This window comes from Gigantopelta aegis, chromosome 10 (assembly GCF_016097555.1).
Source record: "Gigantopelta aegis isolate Gae_Host chromosome 10, Gae_host_genome, whole genome shotgun sequence".
Taxonomy (NCBI): domain Eukaryota; kingdom Metazoa; phylum Mollusca; class Gastropoda; order Neomphalida; family Peltospiridae; genus Gigantopelta; species Gigantopelta aegis.
In genome coordinates, this window is record NC_054708.1 from 48,343,570 (window position 1) to 48,355,973 (window position 12,404).

Consider the following 12,404-nt stretch of genomic DNA (forward strand, 5'->3'; position numbering starts at 1 on the left):
GTGTGTAAGAAAACACATTAATAAAAGAAATAGTACCTTGATTCAGAGTTGTGCTCTAAATTAGTAAACATTGTTGAAACTGTATTAAAATAAAAATATTTTTTAAAAGTGGTGTGGTGTGACGTGTGTGTCATTTTGTCATTTCAGTTGTGAGCCGCTGTATTCCTGCTGTGTTTGGCAAGCTTGCAGATTTAGGCAGTGCAATAGTGACTAGTAACGGGACGGAGATAAAAAATCAATTGAACGAAACAATTACAGGAAAACTGCTAGAGAATGCCACAGTGTAAGCTTCGTTTTCATTTATGTTACTATATTTGGTGTGTGCCAGAATTTGTATTATACTGCATTTTTTCATATGTTTTTTAAAAAACCCATCCTAATTAATCATACAATTGTTATCTTGAAGATTAGTATTTACTTAACTCCAAATAAGTTTTGAGCATTTTAAGTCTGGGAGTGCATGACAAAAACTAACGTGTAAATGATAGTACTTCCAAAAATAAATATCATATAACTAAGACATCATATAAGACATTAATATTTCAATCAGTATATTTCAGCTTTAATCAGAAATATAATTCGTTTTAGTGATTAATACCATTCATTATCCAGTAAAAGACAATGTACCTTGAAATTCTAGACTGTGTAATACAATTTCCATGAGGGGCATTTAGTTACTGACAATATACTGAGGTGTCATTAGAGAGATGGGGAGGGACGTAGCCCAGTGGTAAAGCGCTCGCTCGATGCACAGTCGGTCTAGGATCGATCCCCATCGTGGACCCATTGGGCTATTTCTCATTCCAGCCAGTGCACCACGACTGGTATATCAAAGGCCGTGGTATGTGCTACCCTGTCTGTGGGATGATGCATATAAAAGATCCCTTGCTGCTAATCGAATAGAGTAGCCCATGAAGTGGTGACAGCGGGTTTCCTCTCTCAATATCTGTGTGGTCCTTAACCATATGTCTGATGCCATATAACCGTAAATAAAATGTGTTGAGTGCGTCGTTAAATAAAATATTTCTTTCTCTCTTTCATGCCTTCCTTTCCTTTTTATATTTGGTTAAACATTGTTTTATGTTGTTTGTACTGAACTCGACTATTCTTTATTTAGGCACCTTGCTGAACTATACAAAGTGAAAGAGTACGGAGAACTCATATTCAAAGATGTGGTTGCTTCCTGGCACTTGGTTCTCATGTGAGTTTAATTATTGGCATTTGACATCCATGGATTTATCTAGTATTTTACACCAGGGTCCTAGGCAGGGCTGCCAACCATTACGATTTATGCGGAATCATTACGATTTTCCATCTCTTATTACGCCATTACGCCCGTAATCTGAAAGATTACGGCAAATCTGCGTTTTTGTTTTGTTTTTTGTAATAACCTACCACCCCTACGAATCACATAAATTAGACTCGCCCAACTAGCCGCAAATGCGCACGGAAGTTTTTTTGCGCGCGCAACACACTTCGGGATAGACGTAGCTTGTGAAACGACGCCATTTTGTAAAGATGTCGAGAAAACGCGAACGATCAGAGCCATATGAACTGTGCAAAGCTCAGAAAAAGCCAAAAGTAGTACAGAAGTATAAACAGGACTACAGCAATGAGTGGCCTGTTTTGAAGGCCAGTTCTGTTAGTAATACTAGTGCATTTTGCACTTTATTTCGTGTTGGTTTTTCTGTTGTCTATGTCGGGAAACATGATTGCCAAAGGCACATCAAAACGAAAAAACATCAGGACATCGTTGAGGCCAGCGATAAAACAATTCCTAAACAAATATCTGGATATTTTACACAGCAAAAGGGTTTATACGACGGGTCACAATTCCCGTTTTTAAATGTTGGCAGCTATGCCTAGGTCTGATGGGATTAGGCAAATTAGTGTGAGTAAATCATACATGGGATATTTTTTCAAACTATTGAATGATGCAATTCCACCATTGCTAAATTAATTTATTACAACAAACATAATTAAATATATATATAGTGGGATTTTTCAGCATAAAAATTGGGAATTTTCAGTTCCAGTTTCTTCTGGAAATGAGCCCGTGTTAGGACCCACAGAACATCTGGATAAATCCCTGACAAGGGCGGGACGTAGCCCAGTGGTAAAGTGTTCGCTTGATATTCGGTCAATGGGTCAGTGCAGCACGACTAGTATATCAAAGGCTGTGGTATGTGCTATCCTGTCTGTGGGATGGTGCATATAAAAGATCCCTTGCTACTACTGGAAAAATGTAGCAGGTTTCCTATCTAAGACTGTTAAAATTACGAAATGTTTGACATCCAATAGCCGATGATTAATAAATCAGTGTGCTCTAGTGGTATCATTAAACAAAACCAACTAAATCCCTGACATCACAGGATGCATTTTCAACATCCAAACTAATAAATTTCTCGCTCCAGCCAGTGCATCACGATTGATACATCAAAGGCCATGGTATGTGCTATCCTGTCTATGGGATGGCTAATATAAAAGATCCCTTGCTGCTAATCAAAAAGAATAGCCCATGAAATGGCGACGGTGGGTTTCCTCTCTCATTATCTATGTGGTCCTTAACCATATGTCCGACACCATATCACCATAAATAAAATGTGTTGAGTGCATCATTAAATAAACCATTTTCCTTCCTTCCAAACTAATGAACATTTAAAGGAATGCACAAGGTTCAGATTAGTGATGCTGAGTTAGAACAACAATGTTGGTGATATTGTGCTATACATTTTACTTTAGATAGCATGCATTTTTATGTTTAAAATCAGAACTGAGCTTCTTTCCATAAAATGTGGATTTGTCGCACCTATATTAGTAAACTAGGGAATTACCTTAATGATGTCACTAGAAATGGTGAGTAGGAGACCAGAAATCAACTCAAAATGATGTCGATACATAGAGGAATTAAAAAAACTGAATAGTTCTTTTTATTTCTTTTTTATTATTTCTTATTAATTGTAAATAAATGTATGGAACTACTTAACAGAGCTTTATTACATGCTTACTGTCACTTAAACTATCTCAGTTTATAGAGTGTATACTACCAAATCAAATCCCATAGACGACAATAGTAACATATGTGGCTAAAACTCCTACCTGCAACATGTCAATCGACATAAATGCCACAGATATAAATACTACAACCCCTCACCCTTAAAGTGAATCAGAAAAAATTGGGAGTCAAGCTGCTCATTTTTGAGATAATGGGTAGCATCTATGACTACCCTAATTTTGCAAAACATTTGAGTACTTTTTTTTTACAGGTACCCCATACATGTTCCAAGCACAAGCCTACTTGACACAGTGGTACTAGATGAAATAAAATTGCATACATTTTAGCCCAGATGAAACTAATGTTTTTTACAATCAACACATTCACATTTATAACCAATCACAGGACTTGTGGTGTTCACTTTTCTATCAAAAGTCCCCTCGAACTTTGACCCAGCCAGAAGTTATTTGGTTTAGTACTACATACATTTTTCAAATAGTGTCCAGCTATGTGTTTTTATGACAACCAGGATCTGGTGTATTCTGACATAAACTGACAACCTCACTGAAACTGTTGTTTCTACAGTGCAACCTAATATACATGTAATGTACACCTCATAAGGCATATATGGGTCATTCTACAGAAAGTGTCACTTTTATGTCCCTGCACAATTTCTTTTTTCTTTATATATAGAAAACTAAATATACTCTTCAAAAGAAGAAACGCAAAACCACATTGTCGTAACATTGGGAGAATTGATTTAATTATTGAATGGTGAGTCCGATAATTACCAAATGTTGCAGGATTGTTCACAATTCACTCTAGTCCATTGTGAGTAAGTGATAGGACACACCACCAAGGTCAAGGTCATCTGGAGTCAATACCGGGTGTGGCATCCGCGTGTGTTGACAACTGCCTGGCACCGCCTGCTCATTGAAGCAACCAGAGTACGGATGACGTCCCGGGGGATGGTGGCCCACTCGGCCTGCAAGGCTGCTGCCAGCTCGGGCAGGGTCTGGGGCTGTGGTTGTCGCTGTCGGAGGCGTCGGTCCAACTCGTCCCATAGATGCTCAATTGGGTTCAAATCCGGTGATGTCGATGGCCAAGGAAGGACATTAATGTTGTTGTTCTGTAGGAAAGCCGTTATGAGACGTGCTGTGTGAGGCCTGGCGTTGTCATGTTGGAACACTGCGTTGGCGTTGGCCATAACTGGAACGATGTGTGGCCGGAGGATCTGGTCAATGTAGCCCTGTGCATTCAGGTTGCCCTGCACGTGGACCAGGTCAGTTCTGCCAGTGTGTGAGATGGCTGCCCACACCATGACACTACCCCCGCCGAATCTGTCCACTTCCTGCACGCAGTTTGCCGCATAACGTTCACCACAACGCCTATACACGCGACATTTTCCATCATGACGTCGGAGCAGAAATCGGGACTCGTCACTGAACCACACCTGTCTCCATCGCAGTTGAGGCCATTGTCGATGAATCTGGCACCACTGCAGTCGGAGTCGACGGTGTTGTGGTGTTAAGATGACACCTCGAACTGGACGTCTGGCACGAATTCCTACCTCACGTAGGCGGTTCCGTACGGTCTGGTCGGATATCCTGCGCAAACCTGGTATTGCTGCAGCTGTGGAGGTGGCAGTAGTCAATCGTTTCCAAAGATGGCGTACCCGGATGTAGCGGTCCTGCCCGGGGGTAGTGACCCGTGGTCGACCGGATCTAGGGAGGTCACGTGTTGATCCATGTTGCTGGTAACGGTCCCACAGTCTGGAGATGGTGCTTGGGGACACATGGAATGCCCTGGCAACGGCCGTTCTGGATTCGCCTGCGTCTAGTCGGCCGATGGCATTGTTTCTCTGCGGATCACTGAGACGTGGCATGTCCTGGATTGTCAACTGTCAGCCAGATACAGAGGCCAGGCAAGCGAACACCCTGCACTTTTATACTGTCGGTGTTCATGTTGCACGTGCAGACAACGCACGTGCAGTGGTGACATGGTTTGCACGTGGCTGCGTTTTTGCGAATATTCACATTTTGGAACTTTATTGTACAGTAGCTGCGTTTTATCGAATGTAACCGTGGGAATGTGTTTGGGACATGCAATGACCTTATATTCACAAAGCATGAACCGGTAGGAAACATAAAATCGGAGTTATAACCCATTTGTACCCTTTTGCGTTTCTTTTTTTGAAGAGTATATGTTGTGTTTACCGATACCTTATTAATAATATATCATCCTGTCATAGCATTTTTTTCTCTCTGGTAACCAGCTTTGATAGAGATTTTATTCGAGATTAGTGTAAAATTTCATTGGTGTTACCTGTCCCTAGCATAACACTATACATAACATGCACTGTTAAAATATATAACAGAAGACATAACACTGAATACCTTTAATGTAATATATACTGATGGCTGACTTACTCACTAAAGAAGGAATCTTGTAAATATTTTTCGTATTCAAAAGATGGTGGGCAATATAAGCTTGTCCCTGGAGTTTTATGGCATTGGTGTTACTGTATATACAGCGGTTGCAAAACGAAGTACTAGTAGGCATTGGAACTGACAGAGTAGGAGTTGGCCCCGTGCTTATAAACCTTAAAGTCTAGACTTAAAGTCCAGACTTTAACGTCATGGCAACGCCATTCAAATAGCATTACATTAAAGTCTGGACTTTATTACAGTCAAACATTCATTCATTCATTCATTCATTCATTCATTATTAAAGTCTAGACTTTAGGTTTTATAAGCACGGGGCCAGGAGCAAAGGCTACAATTATAATAACTACATAAAGCATGATTGTCCAACAATTAAGTGCACTGCTTTATTCAACGGGGCTTAGGGTTCACAAAACGTAAACATTTATTTTATCATCTCTTTAACAGTCTAACGTCGTCTGCAACTTGAAGTATGCACATGACACAGCGGAAATTAAGTAACATTGCAACGTTCAGCCAGCCATTTTTTGCTAAACGTTTGCAAACATATTTTGACTATAGTTCCCGAAATGGTCATTCGGTTTAATGTGTAGCGTAAAAATCTGTCTTCCAAGACAAGCGTTAGCGACAAACCGCTGGCTAAACTTACTCCTCGAAAAAACAACAGGCGCAACAGCCTAAGCAGTAAACCAGCCCCAAGTTCAGCCAGCAAACGTTTCGCTAACGTTCGCGAAGTATTTGATTGGTTCCCAGTGTGACCATTTGGTTTACCGTGAAGCGCATAATCCAGTCTAGCGTTTGCCAATAGTACTGCACATGGGTCAATCATCAGTTTTACAGCGTGTGGCAATAGTAAAATAGTAAAAAAAATAATTAACTTCGCGGAAAATCATAATTCCGTTTCCAAATGTAAATTCCGTTTCACAACGGAATTCCACTGGGTCTAGTGTGCTCACGAATCAAAACAAAATATATTTTAAAAACAAAGGCAATGAGCAGTAATGGACGCTGTATTCATGGGAAACTCAAAGTTTTCCTGAAGAAATTAACCCATAGAAGCCGAGCTATACATTCAGACAAGAACCAAGAAAATATGAACTGGAGTCCGAGCAACTGTTGTAAAAATAGACGTCAGAAATGAAGGTAGTAAATCGCATGTGACGTGCGATGCCTTGTTTTGCAACCACTGATATACTTATGAGAAAACAAAAGAAAATAAATGCTTTCTGGATGAAACATTCTGGACTTGTGGTGTTCACTTCTCTATCAAAAGTTGGGTACACCTCAAAGTTTGACCCAGCCGGAAGTTATTTGGTTTAGTACTACATATACATGTACTTATCTTGTTTATTCTAGGTAAACATTCCCCATATGGGGGTCGTACACTCAGGAGACATGCTCGTAATCTCATCCATTGATAGTGGTGCACATGACTTGATTTCTAAATGGACTCGTGTTCTAATTGATTATTTCAGTGGTCTGGCAATGGCAATGGTCATCTCTCTGGTGTGGATCATCTTGATGCGATGGCTGGTTGGAATTATGGTTTGGACGGCTCTGTTTGCCTTCATAGCCCTCTTTGCGTTTGGTAGGTTCTTAATCCTGCTTGATACCTTGACTTGTTTCCACTACAGCTGTACAGACACATGCACATTATTTTACAAACGTACAAAATTAGAATATGTACTAATTGTATCAGTAAGGACTTAAAACCTGACCGCTGTGGACCGCGAAGTGCGTGCTCAGTAAAAACAGACATTACACTAAATGCACTGACATATTTTCCTTATGTGAAATGTGTACATACAGATAACACTGGAATCGGAACCCAAGACAAACTTTAGTCTACAAAAGGAAAGACATTTTAGCACAAATTCTATCTATATCAGTTCTCTATTTACTAAACCTGTAAAGTCCATGAGATATCAGTTTGAGAAAAATAATGTTTTATGTTTTAAACAATTGTAACTTCATCTATCAACCATATAAGGGTATTTAGTCCATTTTGGGATAACCACTCTGCATGTAACTGTACACTATACGCGCTGACTTGATGCATGATCAATCTAGGATCAATCCTCATCAGTGGTGCCATTGGGCATTTTCTTGGTACAACCAGTGCTCCATAACTGGTGTGTAGTATGGTGTATATAAAAGATCCCATGCTGCTAATTGGAAAGAGTAGCTCTTGGCACGGTGGCAGTGGGTTTCCTCTCTAATTAACTATGTAGTCCTTAACCATATAACCATAATTAAATTGTGTTGAGTATGTCATTAAGTCCGAGACCTATATTCATTTTTAAAAACATATGTTTCGCCGGTCCCACTTCTGTCATTCTTGTCAGTCCGAAGCATGTGTCTGTTTTTATTATTGGTAAATATTATGTTTTCTGGTGGTGCATCTGCTCATGTTTATTTGACTACATCAATAAACTGAAGTGCATTTTGATTGTCAAGACTTGAACTGGTCCCAAATTTAATAAACTGTGGTTACTTGCATGTACCACTCCACTAGGCTAGACATTTGTTCAAAGCCACTGTGTCGGTCACGAGATTAAACAGTCATTACACACATTCTTGGTGAGAAAGCTTTCAAGGCATTACACTCCAATTAAAACAAAGGACCCAGAGTTTGCAACTGGTTACAATCAGGTTACAATCATTGTCCTGTCTCGATGGAAGTGTCGTTGCAATCAACACCTACACCTGTGTACAGAGCCCTGTCGGGTTTCATGCAAAATTGCAAGAGGCCTTTGTGAAATAAACACTGCTTTAAAATAACATAACATCTACTGAAATAATCTATAAATGTATTTATTGTGGAGTATTCAAAGTAGTGTATCTAATAATTATAAAGGTCTTGAAAATTATAAATGCTTTCAACCTTTTTTTGTTGTTGTTATGAGCACCGGTTATCAAGTGATTGGTCATCCAATCATCGACATCTTTAGTAATCATTTAGTCTAAACACGTGCTAGATCAAGCTGTCAAGACGGTGTCATACCTGATCCTTGTGAGTGTTTTGTACAATAAATTTAATTGAAATTATGAAACTTGAATGACACCATTTTGGATATCCTTACATAAAAATAAACTAATGTTTAATATATTTTGTTTTCTGAAGGCTGAACAGCTTTATTATAGAATACTCGTACTTTATATTCATATAATGGGAGCTAAAATTCATAACATATTAATTATTTATTTATTTATTCCATTAGGCTAAGTGTACACAATTAGATTTTTTTTTTTGCTGATATGATCGAATGTTTTTCCATTTATGATTCAGCATAAAACATACAAACAGCAAAATGCCACTGTGATGATCATTTGTTTTACACTATTTGGCAAATATCACCTTTTAAATGTTACAGTTTATACATGTATGTATATTATTTATTTTTTATAAAGTTTATTCCTTTTTTTCCCCCCCCCCCCCCCCCCCCCCCCTCGGGGTAGCCTAGTGATGACATTACATGGGACGGATTGACAATTTAATTTTTCTCCACCCCTGATATATATATATATGAATAAAAATTGTATTATGCGAGCCTCTAGTTCTAGCATAAAACATTATTTTTATTCCTAATATGTGATATTGATGATACCGAAACACACAAGGGTAATAATCTCTTTATGTTTGGGAACTGAACATGCAACTTTAATTCAAGTCCACCATTACTAGCTATTCAAATGACTTCAGAATATGTGACGCAGTGTCTGTTTGAATGAAAATGACGTCAAACTTGAATGACGCCATTTTGGATATCCTTACAAAAACTAAACTAATGCTTAATGTATTTTGTTTTCTGATGGCTGAACAGCTTTCAGTGTAAGGTTGCTATTGAAATGTTTTTGAATGATGACTGTGAATGCATATGTTAATTATGGAGTGTCACTGTAGTACATTTGCTTAAACGTAGTGCCGTGATCTCGATTTATTTACATCTAATTTGCAAGGTTATCAAATTCTGAAAGTGTGTGATCTAAAAAATATCACATACTTTGATTACACTGGATATAATATATGAAAAATATATATATCATACAATGTTTTAATTTATCGTATTTCTGTTTCAGGAGCCTATTACAGCTTCAGCAAATACTATGAACTAAAGAGCTCCAACGTCACAGCTGAGCTAGGGCTATCGCAAGCATTTGCCCTAAACTTCGATTACTACCTTTCTCTCAAACAGACGTGGCTGGCGTTTGGTAATGACTCCTCTCTCCCCTTCCGTTATTCCTTCTGTCTTTTCTTTTTCAAACAAACAACTTCATTACTTTTTTTTCTAAACCCATCTTCTTTTTAAACTTGCCATTGCAAATTTATCCCATTTGAATTGTGTTAGAAGAGTTTTTACTGTTACCAGAAATCATCAGGGCCAATTTTAATTGTGTGTGTATATTATGAATTTTACATATGAATTGAAAAAAAATTCCTTTATTTTCTCCTTTGTTTTTGTTCCCCATCATTTGTGGCAGGCAAGACAAAAATGTTTTATGATGTTTTTGTTTTAAAGTTGTGTCACAGTACAATATTACCAGTAGTAGTACTGTATGATTAGTTAGGATTTCTTTGTATTTAGGTTGTACGACATCAACAATCCTGGTGCTATTTGTTCTGATTCTTATTTTCCTGGTCACCCGAATTTGTCTCGCAATAAAACTCCTCAGTGAAGGCAGCAAGTAAGTACCATCTGTGTTCAATGTTCTCTTAAGTGGGTTGTATTTGAAAAGCTACATAATGGCTGACATGTAACTTTGGGTAATGTAGTATGTGTTGTGTATTATGGTAGCAAGGTTAGTATACTGGTTATTAAAGATACATTTGAAATGTTACACATTTGATGATGTTTTTAGTCAAGCTACATGTATACAATAATTATGAATTCATTCATTTGTTTCCTGAATTCATTTATTCATTCATTCAAAGGCCTGTAGCCAAAATTTTGAGAGGGGGATCCGGTGGCATATTGGAAAGAAAGTCACCTGTAAGGGGGTGTCGACTGACCCACCCAACCCTCTATTGGCTACGGGCCTGATTCATTCATACATTCATTTGTTCATTCATTTATTCATTATGCATGGTTTGAGATAGTCTGATATTACTGGGAGTGAGTGATCTTTGGAACTATTTATTTCTACGAATTAAGTTTATGACAAGACGAATCTATGATCATCCTATTAACAAGCTTCAATGGCTAACTGATAGCAGCATGGCAAGTTTGAAACAGCAATATCAAATTAAAGGTAGGCAATAATATGTGCCTGTTGGCTAATCCCCCAAAACACATACATGTATGTGATGGAAAACCAGATTAAAGGTAGGTTAGGGGTGCAATTTTTCAGTGTTTGATCTGATTTCAGTTGGGAGTTTTAACATCAAATAGTTTGCACAAAGTTGACTGGATTTGATCTGAAATACTGAAAAATGTGTTTAGCTTATTACAGATCAGTTACGCTTTTGGGGTTTTATGAAGAAACAAAAATATTTATACTCCATTAATTTTGATAAAGAAAGTTACTGTTAGAGTAAGTTTACCATGGTAAATTGACTGCCATGGTAGATCCTGGAACACTACCACTTCTGTTGTTTTTATAAGCGGTGATATCCCCCCAAAATGAAAAGTTTCTCATATTTTATAAAGAATTGCTGGATAAACAAATGACAGAAAGTAAAAATCATCAGTTACAACCAATTAAATCTGCAATTGAGGACAAAATATCAGACAATAGTTAGTGGACACAAAATACAGAATGACCATTCTGATCATGTGACAGATTTGGTGCCAAATAAGTGTTTTTTCAGTCGGAGATTGCCAAATAACTGTCGTAAGCTACTGAAGTTTTTTGTTAATTAAGTTTTTGTACACACCACGGCTTGTTTCCTTTGATGTCCAGTTTGCAGACTGATCAATTTTTTTTTTTTTTGTGGAAAAACGTGTGCATTTGAAAATAGCAGAAATGGATGTTGTAAAATATAGTACAATAAAAGAAAGGAGGGCAGTAAAATGCAATATCAGGGCGGGCCATCCCACTTAAATGGAGCAGCGAGAACACTTAACAGTATCATTGGATATATGAATACAATATGTATATATTATGATACTGTACTATTGGATACCTGATTACAATATGTATTATATTCCAGAGCCATTGGATACATGATGTCGACACTGCTGTGGCCGGTGATTCCGTTCCTGCTCCAAGTTATTGTTGTTATCTACTACGGTTCATCAGCAGTGTATCCTTTCACAACTACAAAGTGTGACAGCAGTGTGTCCAGTAATAGGCCAGCAGTGTCCAGTAATAGGCCGGCAGAGTGTCCAGTAATAGGCCGGCAGTGTGTCCAGTAATAGGCCAGCAGTGTCCAGTAATAGGCTGGCAGAGTGTCCAGTAATAGGCCGGCAGAGTGTCCAGTAATAGGCCGGCAGAGTGTCCAGTAATAGGCCGGCAGTGTCCAGTAATAGGCCGGCAGAGTGTCCAGTAATAGGCCGGCAGAGTGTCCAGTAATAGGCCGGCAGTGTGTCCAGTAATAGGCTGCCAACTGCTGCATTTTGTTTTCATGCTTACTGCAGTTATTATATACAGCTGCCTACTTTTCTCCAATAGACTCCCACTTTCAAATATAATGGACATTATGTACTAGTTATCAGTTTTGATCAGTTCAATAAAAGTCATAACTTATTATAATAATGAAAATTTTGATGAAATACCAAAATACATAATTCAAAACTTTAAAAAAACAAAGAGAGAGAGAGAAAACCCACCCTAACTGAGTCTATCACTGCTTAACTTTGGTACTAGGGAAATTTGCCAATTAGGAATTTTAAAAATGGTTGACAAATTTTATTTTAATTTGGCAAAATATTTTCATGAAACAATTGATATTTTGTTTAAAAAATAATTGTTTTTCTACAGTTTTTTAAATTGTAATAAATAATTTAGTGAACTTTTCTCCTCGC

At 38.0% G+C, this 12,404-nt stretch overlaps 1 protein-coding gene across 1 annotated transcript in view; it reads left to right on the plus strand.

Annotated features, from left to right (window-relative positions):
* The window catches only part of LOC121384528 (choline transporter-like protein 2), a 55,977-nt gene that overhangs the window by 25,423 nt on the left and 18,150 nt on the right, over positions 1-12,404 (plus strand). The window contains exons 8-13 of the mRNA XM_041514958.1: positions 148-283; positions 1,118-1,201; positions 6,915-7,027; positions 9,520-9,651; positions 10,026-10,125; positions 11,591-11,683. Coding sequence (XP_041370892.1) covers positions 148-283; positions 1,118-1,201; positions 6,915-7,027; positions 9,520-9,651; positions 10,026-10,125; positions 11,591-11,683 — 658 coding nt within the window. The remainder of the gene's footprint in view (positions 1-147; positions 284-1,117; positions 1,202-6,914; positions 7,028-9,519; positions 9,652-10,025; positions 10,126-11,590; positions 11,684-12,404) is intronic.